General features: G+C 38.1%; 2 protein-coding genes across 3 annotated transcripts in view; both read right to left on the minus strand.

Moving 5' to 3' along the window:
• The window catches only part of noxo1a (NADPH oxidase organizer 1a), a 21,092-nt gene extending 16,800 nt beyond the window's left edge, over nt 1-4,292 (minus strand). Inside the window, exons 1-2 of the mRNA XM_062037180.1 lie at nt 4,165-4,292; nt 3,135-3,217 (exon numbers count right to left, since the gene is read on the minus strand). The gene's annotated coding sequence lies outside the window, so the exon portion shown is untranslated. The remainder of the gene's footprint in view (nt 1-3,134; nt 3,218-4,164) is intronic.
• A 115-nt stretch (nt 4,293-4,407) lies between these two features.
• Nucleotides 4,408-15,670, minus strand: LOC133642793 (glucose-induced degradation protein 4 homolog). Of its 2 annotated transcripts, XM_062037181.1 has the most exons (6): nt 15,298-15,665; nt 13,412-13,471; nt 11,080-11,187; nt 8,351-8,452; nt 8,138-8,268; nt 4,408-4,756 (listed from the first exon to the last, which is right to left on the minus strand). In XM_062037181.1, exons 1-6 carry the CDS (start codon nt 15,514-15,516, stop codon nt 4,693-4,695), a joined length of 684 nt encoding a protein of 227 aa, XP_061893165.1. In that variant the 5' UTR covers nt 15,517-15,665; the 3' UTR covers nt 4,408-4,692. The 2 variants fall into 2 exon arrangements, with proteins under 2 accessions (XP_061893165.1, XP_061893166.1); XM_062037182.1 differs by lacking the exon at nt 11,080-11,187 and having other exon boundaries at nt 15,298-15,670.
• Nucleotides 15,671-16,381: the final 711 nt, after the last annotated feature.

Below are 16,381 nucleotides of genomic sequence, written 5' to 3' on the forward strand. Positions count from 1 at the left end.
GTAGAGTTTTAACTTGCACTTACAGATGTAGCGACAAACTGTAGTTACTGACAGTGGTTTTCTGAAGTGTTCCTGAGCCCATGTGGCGATATCCTTTACACGCCGATGTCGCTTTTTGATGGAGTACGGTAATTTCATGGCTTACGTGCAGTGATTTCTCCAGATTCTCTGAACCTTTTGATGATATTACGGAGCGTAGATGGTGAAATCCCTAAATTTCTTGCAATAGCTGGTTGAGAAATTTGCTCACGCATTTGTTGACAAAGTGGTGACCCTCGCCCCATGCTTGTTTGTGAGTGACTGAGCATTTCATGGAAGCGGCTTTTATACCCAATCATGGCACCCACCTGTTCCCAATTAGCCTGTTCACCTGTGGGATGTTCCAAATAAGTGTTTGATGAGCATTCCTCAACTTTCTCAGTCTTTTTTGCGATTTCTCCCATTGAAAATGTGTGGCGCATTATGAAGCCTAAAATAGCACAAGGGAGACCCCCGGACTGTTGAACAACTTAAGCTGTACATCAAGCAAGAATGGGAAATAATTCCACCTGAGAAGCTTCAAAAATGTGTCTCCTCAGTTCCCAAACGTTTACTGAATGTTGTTAAAAGGAAAGGCCATGTAACACAGTGGTAAACATGCCCTTTCCCAACTACTTTGGCACATTTTGCAGCCATGAAATTCTAAGTTAATTATTATTTGCAAAAAAAAAATAAAGTTTATGAGTTTGAACATCAAATATGTTGTGTTTGTAGTGCATTCAATTGAATATGGCTTGAAAAGGATTTGCAAATCATTGTATTCCGTTTATATTTACATCTAACACAATTTCCCAACTCATATGGAAACGGGGTTTGTATAACCTTAGAGGAAAATCTAATTTAAAACATTTGTATGCACGTACAACACTTAAAACTAGGGATGTCCGATAATATCGGCCTGCCGATATTATCGGCCGATAAATGCGTAAAATGTAATATCGGAAATTATCGGTATCTGTTTTTTTATTATCTGTATCGGGGTTTTTTTATTTTTATTTTTTTTATTAAATCAACATAAAAAACACAAGATACACTTACAATTAGTGCACCAACCCAAAAAACCTCCCTCCCCCCATTTCTTTCTGTTATCAATATTGTGGTTCCTACATTATTTATCAATATATATCAATACAGTCTGCAAGGGATACAGTCCGTAAGCACACATGATTGTGCGTGCTGTTGGTCCACTAATTGTACTAACCTTTAACAGTTAATTTTACTCATTTTCATTAATTACTAGTTTCTATGTAACTGTTTTTATATTGTTTTACTTTCTTTTTTATTCAAGAAAATGTTTTTAATTTAGTTATCTTATTTTTTTATTTTTTTTTAAAAGTACCTTATCTTCACCATACATGGTTGTCCAAATTAGGCATAATAATGTGTTAATTCCACGACTGCATATATCGGTTGATATCGGTATCGGTTGATATCGGTATCGGTAATTAAAGAGTTGGACAATATCGGAATATCGGATATCGGCAAAAAGCCATTATCGGACATCCCTACTTAAAACCTTTAGTATATCCATCCATCCATCCATCCATCCATCCATTTTCTACCGCTTGTCCTGCATCAGAATGTGGAATTCAATTATGAAATGGACTAAGCCCAGAAACTAAATAAAGCAGCAATATGATTCACTTTAAGAGACTGTTCAGACTACAAGTGTACACACAACAAGAATTATGATGAACATTTTTTTTATTGAGACAAAGATTATTATTGAGCCAGCTTTTTTGAAACATGTTGCAGGCACCAAATTCCAAATGAGCTAATATTTGCAAAAAAAATACAACGTTTCTCAGTGTGAACATTAAATATCTTGTCTTTGCCGTCTATTCAATTGAATATAAGTTGAAAAGGATTTGCAAATCATTGTATTCTGTTTTTATTTACCATTTACACGTCATTTACATGACTACTTCACTGCTTTTGGGGTTTGTACATGTATTTTTGATTTTTTTTTTGTACTATTTGTAATAAATTTGCAAAAAAAAAATCACATTGTCATTATGGGGTATTAAATGTAGACTTCTGAGGACAAAAAAAAATTCATTCCATCTTGGAATAAAGCTTTAACATAACAAAAGTGGAAAAAGTGAAGCACTGAATACTTTACAATTGCAGTGTATTATAGTCAGAGGATTATCATTGTAATCTGGCCTTCCGGTAACCCTTAGTACTAGCTGTGAACTTTTTAAACGGATGTAATAGAAGCCTGGAAACCACATCACTGATGTCTGATTGTGCTTGTGCAATGTTAGAGGGAAAATTGAGCCATTAACTCCTATTTCATGTTTGAGTCACGCCTGTTGTCTCGTGCATCTTACTAGAACAACAACACTTCGGAGAAGTTGAGGAGAAGGAGGTGCATTAAGGCAGTTGTTCCACATTGTTTCCCTTCATAGATGATTCATGAAGGCAAAAATTGTCCCTCTGCTCCTCCCACCTGGTTCTATACTGTAGGAGCGGCACGTACGCAGTGTTCATAACCCCCATATAGGACACAAAGCCATGTTTGTTTTTCACACTCCTAACCACACCGCTGAAATACTTCAAATTCCCCTGAAAGATGGTATTTGGCTTTGGGTTTACATACACTTGTGAAGGACATAATGGCTGTCTTGACTTTCCAATGACATCACATGGACTAAGACCTTCTGGAATAAAGTTCTGTGGTCAGATGAAACAAAAATGTAGCTGTTTTTTTCTACGCTTTTGGTTTCCATAATACTACCACCACCATGCTTGACGGTGGTGTTCCTGGGATTAAAGGCCTCACCTTTTCTCCTCCAAACATATTGCTGGGTATTGTGGGCAAACAGCTCCATTTTTGTTTCATCTGACCACAGAACTTTCCTCCAGAAGGTCTTATCTTTGTCCATGTGATGTCATATGAAACAAAAATGGAGCTGTTTGGCCACAATACCCAGCAATATGTTTGGAAGAGAAAAGGTGAGGCCTTTAATCCCAGGAACACCACACCTACCGTCAAGCATGGTGGTGGTAGTATTATGCTCTGGGCCTGTTTTGCTGCCAATGGAACTGGTGCTTTACAGAGACTAAATGGGACAATGAAAAAGGAGGATTACCTCCAAATTCTTCAGGACAACCTCAAATCATCAGCCCGGAGGTTGGGTCTTGGGCGCAGTTGGGTGTTCCAATGGGACAGTGACTGAAAACACACGTCAAAAGTGGTAAAGGAATGGCTAAATCAGGCTAGAATGAAGGTTTTAGAATGGCCTTCCCAAAGTCCTGACTTAAATGTGTGGACAATGCTGAAAAAACAAGCCCGTGTCAGAAAACCCAACAAATTGCACCAATTTTGTTAAGAGTGGTCAAAAATTCAAGCAGAAGCTTGTGGATGGCTACCAAAAGTGCCTTATTGCAGGTAAACTTGCCAAGGGACGTGTAAGCAAATATTAACATTGCTGTATGTATACTTTTGACCCAGCACATTTGCAGTAGACCCATAATGAATTCATAAAAGAACCCAACCAAATAGTCAGTAGTTTAATGGTGACTATTGACTTAGTTTCAGGGTAAGGGCCTAAAGTCAAGTGCTAACCAATTAGCACTTAAGTGCAAAGTTCGCCAGCAACAAGATTTAAAAAACTATAATCCACAAAACATCTAAAATATTTGATCATCAAGTAACATAAATAAATGAGTACTTTCCAGATGAAGTTGTCACAATGGCAATACAAAGTGCACGTTGCTGACATCTAGAGGTCACTACAATGTACTGACAGGTCACTAAACATGAACATTGAACACAAACTGGTGTATTTATTTGCATTTCTCCTCAAACAATAGCGAAACTCGAACACATCGTATACAATTTCTCGTCAGTTGTAACTGGAACACGACAAATGGATTCCTTTTACTCCCCCCATCAAACATTTTCCGACATTGATTCAGGATTTTTTTTTATGACTACACATTGCTAGAACCCCCCACCCCCTCACATAATTGTTCTATTTATTGCAGCTTTGGAAACATAGGATATTTATTTCCATTCTCTTCTACAATGCTTGTGGTTTCTGTGCACACCCATCCGGGATGTGTCAGCAAATGCCGATGTTACAACTCTAGTGTTACGCTACACATTGGCGTCCTCACCTTAATAGTTTTCCTAATGACTAAACTCAGCCTTCTTTGTTTCAACGTGCTTTATCCATGCTTTGGCTCAGTGTGACGACATACAACTGCAATAGGAGACAAAACCCACTTGGAGTGTTCTGTTAAACACATTTGGAAACAAAAATTGCATTGATCATCGCTGATGCATTCAGGCATCAATTGACATGCTTTTCATTTAAAATGTGTATGTAAAAAGATGAGGGGTAATTCTCAACCTAAAGGTAGAGTTGTTGTTAGGTGTTTAATTTTGTGAAATAATGAAAAATAAAATCAAGTTGTAATTAAGACATTTAAAAAAAAAAGTTCAGCGAGACATCCTGTCTTCAACCACAGTGAGTTGTCTCTTCATCGTGACCACTCGCCTTTCCCTCCTCGGGTCCTCCACAGGAGCGACAGTGGAGTCCTGTCTGGACAGGAAGTGGCTCTCCATCCTTTTTATGTTTTGAGGAGACCAGGACAGCTTTTGCAGTCTTCTTCTTGACAAGCTTGAGTGTCGGCTTTTTTTCTTCAGCGAAATTCATAAATGGGCATACTGTGCTCGTGTACGTGGTTGAGGTTTAGTGACTGGTACCTGCAAGAAATGGAGATAGCTTTTATTCATATGTAGAGAATGTTGGTTGCTAATAGTGATGGGCATGTTGATTATTGACTGCCAACCAGGTTTTAACATGTATACTTCACAGTAGCCGTAACAACTTTTTAGAGATAATGTAAACATGGAATACTTTTATACTTGGTAGAGTGGCCGTGCCAGCAACTTGAGGGTTCCAGGTTCGAGCCCCGCTTCCGCCATCCTCGTCACTGCCGTTGTGTCCTTGGGCAAGACACTTTACCCACCTGCTCCCAGTGCCACCCACACTGGTTTAAATGTAACTTAGATATTGGGTTTCACTATGTAAAAGTGCTTTGAGTCACTAGAGAAAAGCGCTATATAAATACATGTGTGGAAAGTGAATGGAGTGTGGTTCCCTGGGCTGGCAAAGTTAGCAAGTCAATATTATTTCATGTCTGTAGTTTTGGTACATTCAGAGCAAATGTATTTCAGTTATCTCTGGTTGACATGCTCATGTTTGTCTACATGGACCTGAGTTACTTCACCTTGAGTCAGAGGAGTTTCACTTGGAACCTCTGGTCATATACTATGTAATATCTCATTGGAACCTCTGGTCATATACTATGTAATATCTCATTGGAACCTCTGGTCATATACTATGTAATATCTCATTGGAACCTCTGGTCATATACTATGTAATATCTCATTGGAACCTCTGGTCATATACTATGTAATATCTCATTGGAACCTCTGGTCATATACTATGTAATATCTCATTGGAACCTCTGGTCTTATACTGTGTAATATCTCATTGGAACCTCTAGTCATATACTATGTAATATATAATTGGAACCTCTGGTCATATACTATGTAATATCTCATTGGAACCTCTGGTCATATACTATGTAATATCTCATTGGAACCTCTGGTCATATACTATGTAATATATCATTGGAAAATCTGGTCATATACTATGTAATATCTCATTGGAACCTCTGGTCATATACTATGTAATCTCATTGGAACCTCTGGTCATATACTATGTAATATCTCATTGGAACCTCTGGTCATATATTATGTAATATCTCATTGGAACCTCTGGTCATATACTATGTAATATCTCATTGGAAAATCTGGTCATATACTATGTAATATCTCATTGGAACCTCTGGTCATATACTATGTAATATCTCATTGGAAGCTCTGGTCATATACTATGTAATATCTCATTGCTGACACTCTGGTCATATACTATGTAATATCTCATTGGAACCTCTGGTCATATACTATGTTATATCTCATTGGAACCTCTGGTCATATACTATGTAATATCTCATTGGAACCTCTGGTCATATACTATGTTATATCTCATTGGAACCTCTGGTCATATACTATGTAATATCTCATTGGAACCTCTGGTCATATACTATGTAATATCTCATTGGAAAATATGGTCATATACTATGTAATATCTCATTGGAACCTCTGGTCATATACTATGTAATATCTCATTGGAAAATATGGTCATATACTATGTAATATCTCATTGGAACCTCTGGTCATATACTATGTAATATCTCATTGGAACCTCTGGTCATATACCATGTAATATCTCATTGGAAAATATGGTCATATACTATGTAATATCTCATTGGAAAATATGGTCATATACTATGTAATATCTCATTGGAACCTCTGGTCATATACTATGTAATATCTCATTGGAACCTCTGGTCATATACTATGTAATATCTCTAATAATACTCATCTGCCTGTCCCCACTCAAACAAAACACTGTTTTTATTCATTTTTCTTTACGTTTTCTCTGTTGGTGCCTTCTTATAAGCTAAAATAAACAAGTCCAGCCATGTTTTTTCTGGTGTAATTGTTCTTCTGTCAGTCCCCTCTTATGGGGGAACTGCATTTTATTTATTTTGCCTATCATTCACAATGCCTACATAAGATTAGAACACATGTTTTTCTTTATTCTATGCATTGTCATTTGTAATATATGGCAAGTACAAGGTGGCTAACAACTAGGGTTGCAAAGGGGAGGAAAGTTTCCGGAAACTTTTCACAGGAAATTTACCGAAAGTAGTGGTAGTATTATGCTCTGGGTCTGTTTTGCTGCCAATGGAACTGGTGCTTTACAGAGAGTAAATGGGACAATGAAAAAGGAGGATTACCTCCAAATTTTTCAGGACAACCGAAAATCATCAGCCCGGAGGTTGGGTCTTGGGCGCAGTTGGGTGTTCCAACAGGACAATGACCCCAAACACACGTCAAAAGTGGTAAAGGAATGGCTAAATCAGGCTAGAATGAAGGTTTTAGAATGGCCTTCCCAAAGTCCTGACTTAAACGTGTGGACAACGCTGAAGAAACAAGTCCATGTCAGAAAACCAACCCATTTAGCTGAACTGCACCAATTTTGTCAAGAGGAGTGGTCAAAAATTCAAGCAGGAGCTTGTGGATGGCTACCAAAAGTGCCTTATTGCAGGTAAACTTGCCAAATGACATGTAAGCAAATATTAACATTGCTGTATGTATACTTTTGACCCGGCACATTTGCTCACATTTTCAGTAGACCCATAATAAATTCATAAAAGAAGCAAACTTCATGAATGTTTTTTGTGACCAACAAGTATGTGCTCCAATCACTCTATCACAAAAAAATAAGAGCTGTGGAAATGATTGTAAACTCAAGACAGCCATGACATTATGTTCTTTACAAGTGTACGTAAACTTTTGACCATGACTGTATATACTTACAGCATGTATATAACAATGATAATGGAAGTTTTTGTATATTTTTTAGAGCGCTTTATAGGCAGAATAGAGCAAATCCCCATTACCAGCTAACTTTTGCTAGCGTTTATTTACAAGTTATAATGCATACATAAAAGTGTTCTTGTTTCACATAGGGATTGTGAGTGATAGGCAAAATCGCCCCAAAAAGAGCAGTTCCCCCTTGACACGAGCACTAGCAAACAGTATTGTTGTTGCTTTGTGTTACTTTTAGCTGTGGTCTTTTTGCTAATCCCATTTTGAATTAAACTAATGCAAGTAATAACCGAGCATGTAGCTGTCATTTTGTCGGCCTCGAGGTTTTCCAACCAGGTGCCGCGAGTTATTACTGTTGCCTATTGTTTTTTTCTGTCCCCCCTCAAACCAGGTACTCTTCTGGCATTCCAAATAACAACAGGAGTATTCTAGACTCTCATGTTGCACAACTGGTCTGTTCTGGCACAATCAGGCACATTATTGGTCAAAAGAAAGTTTTACACCAACAAATTTCCTACACTTGAATAATTCTAAACAATATTTTTGGTCATTTTCTCAATCAATGAATCAGGTTATTTTTCTCTATGCCCATCTCTACATTCTATTGGGGTCACTGACCATTCAGAGCTCCGGTGGTAGTAGTAACCCTCAATAGTGGCGGTGGACTTTTGGAAACAGATATAATAGAAGCCTGCAAACGATGCGCCGCTGATGTCCTTGATGGTGTGGTCGGGAACCAGGAACTGCTCCTTTGGGTGCGGGAAAAAAAGAAAAGAGTTCACAGTGAAGGGAGAAAAAGTTTTAGATTCCACTGACAAACTTCCAACTCACCTTCCATCTCATGAAGACATAATCGCTGCGTTCCAGCACCCCGTAGTCAAAGTCATCAGAGTTGAAGATTTTGGCAAATTTATAAAAAGGTTGAAATTTGCCCTGGTAAAAAGTTCAGTACAGAGTGGTCAGACAAACCACCTAGAAAAGCTTTCAAATGAATGAACTGACAGACAAAGTGATATTTGTTTTGCACATAATAGTCAAATATACAGGTGCGTCTCAATAAATTAGAATATTGTTCAAAAGTTATTTGATTACAGGCGACTCCAATTAAAGGCTCAGGAAGTCTAGATCATTAACTGATTAGAGTGTGAATCCGTAGCTTTCAATGTTGAACTTTGACATTTTTTCAAATTTCATCAGTATTAATTTTTTTGCTGAAAGCTATAGACAAAACAGGTACTTCATTTTTTAAATATTTTACACTTTGTGTAGAAAATCTAGAACAGGGGTGCCCATTACGTCGATGGTGGAGGGTGTGTCAGTCAATCGCCAGCCAGGCATTAAAAAATAGACCTAAAAATGAGCAATAATCAATCTTCACCAATACTTGTGAGTCTTGTGAGATGACGCTGGCTGCTGCCAGATCATTATTAAGAAAAAATGACCGACAGGAAGGCGAGAAACACTTTTTATTTCAACAGACTCGCGCCGTACCTGCCGTCAAAACTCTAAATACCGACTGCACAGTTCCTATCTTCACAATAAAAGCGCTGCTTCATCCTGCCTACGCTAACAAAATAAGAGTCTCAGAAAGCTGGCAAGCTACGGAGTTGGCCGCCAATGTATTTCTTGTAAAGTGTATAAAAAGGAGTATGGTAGCTGGACAAATAAGATGCCAAAAACCAACCACTTTCATGTGGTATTGGACAGAAAGGAGGACTTTTTTCTCCTCCATTTGAAAATGTGGACGTTATCATCACTACTGTCTGATTCCAATCAATGCAAGTCATCACAATCAGGTAATACACCAACTAGGGTTGCAAAATTCCGGGAATATTCAAAGTTGGAAACTTTCCATGGGAATTAACGGGAATATATGGGAATTAATGGGAATAAACATTGAATGCAACATGCTAGATCTTGCAGCATGATTAGCTAAAACAACCTGATTTAATGCAAATTCAGTAGAATTTCAACCCTGCACTGTGCATTCCCCCATCACATGTGCAGTGTATTCTTCCATCCCATGCACAGATAATTCCCAGCATGCAACACACTACAGCAGGGCTATTGAGGCCACACTAGTATTTGAGCCCAAGGACTTCATCTAGTCAGGTAAGTTTTGATGATATTACTGGGGTAAATATATTTGATCTATGGTATTTAAGTGTAATAGAGGTGTAATTGCTTGTTACTGTATGACTGTAGACTACTCCAGCAGACTTCCACTCAAGCTAGCTAGCTGTTCCTGTACTTGTTAAATGATTTTGGGGCCAATATCTCTAGCTAGCTAGGTTTATGTACCACCACAGTCAAATAATGAGCCGAAAATATTTCTCCGTTAGCCGTGATGCTAATTTTCTCTGTTAAATCCCATTCATTTATGCTAACAATGTTAGCGGTCTGAATTTACATTTTTGTGATCTGTAAAGTTCAAGTAACAAATACTAAATCAAAAGGTGTAGTTTCCTCTGCCTTCTGTTCTGCTAGCCATTCTGTTGTCATACAAGAATGTAGGTTATAGTTTGATTTAGCATGCTGATTGACTGTTCATTTATTCATCTAGCCTATTTCTATTCATTTGTCCATCAGTCAAATATTTTTAAAGACGACTCCAATTCTTTAGCTGACTATTTATATCTGTGTGTGGCATTGCATTAGTGTTTTACAAGAATAAATAAATACAAACAGAATAATGCCAGGTATGATGTGTGGAGACATTTCACCCCAACCAATGTAGGCGGAAAAGCTGTGTACATTTGCAAATACTGTGCAAAGAGCTGCGTCAAAAATGCCACAAAGATGCAGCAGCATATAGACAAGTGCCCAATAATATATTATTATTGTAATTGCCCATTAATTCCCATTAAATCCCATGGACGGTGTCCAACTTTGAATAATCAAAAAAGGGTCAATATTTCCAAACTTCCCAAACTTAACTTCCCATGGTAAATTTCCGGAAAGTTTCCGGAGATTTACCGGAAACTCTCCACCCCTTTGCAACCCTAACACCAATTTATATTCTTGTCTTCATGAAAGAAAGGAATTAAACATGCTTGTATTATAATTAAACACCTTTAACTTGTTAACAAAACATATCTTTCATAAATAAATACATATAAATTATATATATGAATGAGGTACATCCCCTCGACTTGATCAATTGAAAAGTAGCTCGCCTGCAGAAAAAGTGTGGGCACCCCTAATCTAGAATATACAAGAGTAAATTTTTGATTTCGAACTACTGAAATACATTGACTTTTCATAGATATTCTCATTTATTGAACTAATTAATGAACTTACATGTAAGTGACACTAATATAAGATGTCTAGAAAAGTGCTACATAAATGTAATCCATTATGATACACTGAAAACAACAGGTCTAGAGATTTATACAAACACCAAACGACTTCTCCCCGAGCTTCCAAGCTTTTCTTCCAGTCACCCACACGTACGATGCTAATTTTAACGGTGACCAACAAAGCAAAGCCATCACACAACTTCCGAGCCGCTAAAAAATATGATCTCCATTGTGGAGATATGAAAGAAAATAAGGACATACCCAGTGCTTCCTGTCCACATCTTCATCTGCGTCCCACTTTCTTGTTAAAAAGGGTCTCTTTCGACTTATGATTTCCCCAGCAAAGAATGTTGTGAGCGTGGGATACTCCTGACAACATTCAAACGAAAGGCAAGGAGTTAAACGTGTCCGTGTAAATACGCCATGTCCTCCTACTTAGCAGTCTCATCTTTCAGGTCATTCAGCAGCAAACTGATGACTCCTCCAGTATTATATAATGAAATGGATATACTCTTCTCTCAACACAGCTAATGTCAAGAGTGCAGAACTAAATAGGGGTCGCCACCGCTTCTGTGAAGTGACTCGACTTGTGTCAAGAAACTTGCGGTGAAGATGACTTAGTTGAGGTATACAGCAGTGTTTTTCAACCTTTTTTGAGCCAAAGCACATTTTTTTCATTGACAAAACACGGACGCACACCACCAGCAGAAACGTTAAAAAATTAAACTCCACCAGGTTATTTTTTTTAGTTTGTTGTTGTTTTCCTGTGTGTAGTGCTTTAGTTCCTGTCTTGCGCTGTTATTTTGGTGTCTCTTCCTGTTTTGTTGGTGTTTTCCAGTAGCAGCTTCACGCCTTCCTTTGAGTGCTATTGCCTGACCTGCTTTGACTTAGACTTAGACAAACTTTAATGATCCACAAGGGAAATTGTTCGTATTGGCAAACAAGACTATTTCAGTTGTGCGGACGCTATCCCTCTTTGTGGGGACATTGTTGATTGTCATGTCATGTACGGACACACACTGTAAGTCTTTGCTGTCGTCCAGCATTCTGTTTTTGTTTACTTTGTGGCCAGTTCAGTTTTACTTTCGTTTTGCATAGCCCTCCCTATGCTTCAGTGCCTTTCCCTAGCCTTGTTACGCTAGTTTGAGCGTAACATACCTTTTTACCCGCTGTGCTCTGCATATTGGGATCACGACAAACCATCCTCGACACGTTCCGACTTCTACAAAGCAATTAACTACTGATATGGAGTATTACATGGTTACCCTGCCGAGCTCTATACAGCACAGACACTAGACAACGGCACATTATTTGCAGATTATAATTATTGATTTGCAAAGAATATTTTTTGGACCAAGTTGCATAATTTCCCACGGCACTCCAGACAATATCTCACAGGGCACTAGTGTGCCGGGGCATAGTGGTTGAAAAACACTGTGCATACAGCAATAAAAAATAGTCAGAGTCAGGCTATGTCTACACTAAGCCGGATAACCCCTTAAACAAATAATTATTTAGCCCAAGCTCCGTTTCAGCCACACTAAACTATTGTTTAAGATTCCCCTCCTTGGATCGTTTTTACACGGGTAAGTGCGCCGTGTATTTCTTGAATCTCCGGCTCTTAGCTTTGTATGGACTCATTGATCGTTTACAAACTGAGTTCGGAGAGGAAGTGACGTCAGAAAGACCGCGCCCCAGCCAGCTTCATAACAACCGTAGCTAACCACTGGAAATATGGAGGCGAGTCATCCAGACATGCCCGTGTTTCTCATTCTTCTACATGAAATCACACATGAATACCTTATGAGAAAGCGATTGCAGCTATTTGGGATACTACACTTCTCAGACGGCTAGAGAACTTTCGTATATATGTCCTGGTCAGCTGTGATTTTACTTACCGAAAAACTTTGGCCATTTGTCGAAGGAGAGTCAACGAAAATGCGGGCTCCCGTTGATTTGATAAAAAAGGTAGCGCGTGCTTTGTATTACCTGGCCGTCGAATGAAGACTACGGAAAACATTGAATGCTTTTGGACTGGTAAAGCAGACTGTATCAGTTATTGTCCGCCACGTATGTCGCCGACTCAACGTCTAGGTCCAGAGTATATAAAGTCACCAAAAAGGAATGGACAATGAAGGTGAAGGCAAAAGAGTGAGGAGTGTCCTGACCAGATATCTAGATCCCTAGTTTGATTGTTGTAAAATGTTCTTTATCACATTGTTTACGTGTCTAATAAAGATTTGATTAATGTATGATGTCTCAGGTGTGATTCACTATAGTAGGGCTCCACAGCACACTGGATTCCAGTTAATTGAAATACCACAACACTGGATATTGTTCAGATACGTTACATTTAACAACTTGCACACAAAGCAACACTTGAGGTGACTAAGACGTGCGCATTTCCCCCGCATGTGTTTTAGGTCGCGTTTCGTTGGCGGACGCAGGGGGGGAAGGGGTCTTAAACGACCATTGTGTGTGTGTGGACAAGGATAAGGTTAGGTGGGATTTACCCTGGATAACCGGGGGCCTTACAGGTTAAAAAAAAAGTCAGTCAGTACAGCTACTATCTGACCCAGGTGCATACACTCACCTCCGTCAGGCCCCTGATCTTCAAATAGCCACACAAATAGGAGTCCTCTGGGGTCACATGCTGTCAAAAATAAACAACATCAGTGTAGTCTTGCATGCATGATTTTAAAAAAATACCCTGCTTCAAGCTTAAGAGTTTATCACGAAAAATGTTTGCAAAAGTACACAATGTCACTTGCTAATGGGCAAATATTTTTCAAATGTGGCTACTTACACATTACCTTTGAATCTCAGTAAAACTAAAACAATGCTATTTGGTAACAGTAGAAGAGAAAGACAAACACAAATAGACGGAATAGAAATTGAAAGAGTAAATGAAACCAAATTTCTAGGTATCATGATTGATGATAAATTGAACTGGAAATCTCATGTAAAAAATATACAACATAAAGTAGGAAGAAACACGTCAATAATGAATAAAGCAAAACATGTTCTAGACCAAAAATCACTTCATATTCTCTACTGCTCACTAGTGTTACATATCTGAGTTATTGTGTAGAAATATGGGGAAATAACTACAAAAGTACACTTTATTCATTAACTGTGTTACAGAAAAGATCAGTTAGAATAATACATAATGTTGGATCTAGAGAACATTCAAACCCTTTATTCATTGAATCGAAAATACTGAAATTCCACGACATAGTGAATTTGCAAACAGCTAAAATTACACACAAAGCAAACTATAACCTGCTACCCAAGAATATAAAAGAGGAGAAATATAATCTTAGAGAAAAATGTACCGTATTTTTCGGACTATAAGTAGCAGTTTTTTTCATAGTTTGGCCCGGGGGGTGCGACTTATACTCAGGAGCGACTTATGTGTGAAATTATTAACACATTAGCGTAAAATATCAAATAATACTATTGATCTCATTCACGTAAGACACTGGACGTATAAGATTTCATGGGATTTAGCGATTAGGAGTGACAGATTGTTTGGTAAACGTATAGCATGTTCTATATGTTATAGTTATTTGAATGACTCTTACCATAATATGTTACGTTAACATACCAGGCACGTTCTCAGTTGGTTATTTATGCCTCATATAACGTACACTTATTCAGCTCGTTGTTCACTATTCATTATTTATTTTAAATTGCCTTTCAAATGTCTATTCTTGGGTTTTATCAAATACATTTCCCCAAAAAATGCGACTTATATATGTTTTTTTCCTTCTTTAGTATGCATTTTCGGCCGGTGCGATTTATACTCCGAAAAATACAGTAATATAAAACATTTGTACGCACGTACAACACTTTAGACCTTCAGTATATCAGTATGTGGAATTAAATTATGGAATGGATTAAGCAAAGAAATGTACTATGATCCACTTCAAGAAACTCTTCAAACTTAAATAGTTTACAAAGCACAAAGAAGAAGAACCATGATAAACATTCTGAATTTATTTCATCCATCCATTCATTCATTTTGTAGATAATCTTAATCATCTCACCATTACAAATATAACTTACTTCACCAATTATTATTTATTTATTTTTTTGTGATTACTCATGGAGTATATTGTGAATAAATTGAGAACAGGAAGTGAACAAAAGTTGTAGCAACTGCTATGTAAAGGAAAAGGGGGTATGATTAAATAAACTCTGCTTCTTCCTACTCCTTTTCGAACATGTTGAATAGAGAAGCTGGAAATCGTGATGTATCATGTTGTATGCATGCATGTTCGAAATAAACTCAAACTCAAACAAGGACTTTTGACATGTCATACTTGTTACACTAATCTGCTCAGACTGAAAATGAGGTCAGTGTGTTAGCAAACCGAGCAAACGTCCACATGCTAACGTTAGCTAGCAAATACCTAAAAAATAGTTAAAATTTTAAATAACAATAACGTCAACACGTAAAGTTAATGTTGATTTTACCTGCAACACGACGTCCACGTCGTAGGAGTTCCCTTTGCTCTTCTGGTAGCCTCGAAACTGCGAGCCGCTGTAGAGGAGCGACGTGGCCACGCCGGGTTGCTGGCCGTTAATCGGGGCAGGGGGAGTAAGCGAGGCCGGGGATGTGTAGGCCGCGTCGGAGAAATGGCAGCGCTCCGCTGGCACGGGCATGGCGAGCGGCGACGTGTCAGCTACTGTCATGTACTTTGGAACGGGAAGGGGTCACTGACAGAAGGGCTGTTTATCTGCTGCACAAAGTCCAACACTTCCAAAAGTTTGTTTAAAAATTTTTTTTTTTACTTGCGACCGCAGCCGGAAACTGAAGAGTTAGCTTCCCGAAATCTGATTGGTCAAACACTGAGGGATACATCCTGAAGCGTATTGGGTACTGTACTGCCGCGTTGCATACTGGAAATTGTAGTATTATGCCGCCTCAGGGACTGACTGCTTCATTTTACGTGAATAAAAGCCAAGTTTGAAATAGGCAAATTTTGAAATGAATGAGTTTAGTCCAGATTTGTGATTGGTCAAACACTGAGGGCTGAATTGGAATGTTATTGAGTGCTGTACTGCCGCGTTGCATTCTAGGATATGTAGTATTATGACGGCTCAGGGACGAACCGATTAAACTACAAAAACTATGTTTGAAAAAATAATTCATTTTGAGATGAGTAAGTGTGGTCCATTTATTTTACTTTTTTTCATTTTTATTCATTTATTTCAGGCAATGACATAAAAAAAAAGTACAAGGTAGACAACACGTAATAATATAATTTTATATAATGCAAAAGGTGATGCACAATATGTACGCGTGATGATCCAATTTTGCCTGAAAGGGAGTGGGAGATTATTTATTTAATCCCACCCCCGGTTCTCAATTTAGTGATCAATACTTTGAGTTTCACTGTTACTTTGTTTGAGGATTATAATGCAAATGTTGTATCATGGTGGCATTACCACAGGTAACAATAATTTGTATCAACAATGTAGGAAGAATGAACAATACCAATAATGGTAATGGACAAAATACCAACAAGGGTAATAGACAACATAGCAATAATGGTAA

This window comes from Entelurus aequoreus, linkage group LG25 (assembly GCF_033978785.1).
Source record: "Entelurus aequoreus isolate RoL-2023_Sb linkage group LG25, RoL_Eaeq_v1.1, whole genome shotgun sequence".
Taxonomy (NCBI): Eukaryota; Metazoa; Chordata; class Actinopteri; order Syngnathiformes; family Syngnathidae; genus Entelurus; species Entelurus aequoreus.

What these genes read in the sequence shown, in the direction of transcription:
- LOC133642793 (XM_062037181.1), bottom strand. Translation starts at nt 15,516, where the DNA reads ATGACAGTAGCTGACACGTCGCCGCTCGCCATGCCCGTGCCAGCGGAG. An exon ending in ACGTGGACGTCGTGTTGCAG is followed by an intron (nt 13,472 to 15,297) that starts GTAAAATCAACA and finishes TATTTTTGACAG; the next exon opens with CATGTGACCCCAGAGGACTC. An exon ending in AGATCAGGGGCCTGACGGAG is followed by an intron (nt 11,188 to 13,411) that starts GTGAGTGTATGC and finishes GAATGTTGTCAG; the next exon opens with GAGTATCCCACGCTCACAAC.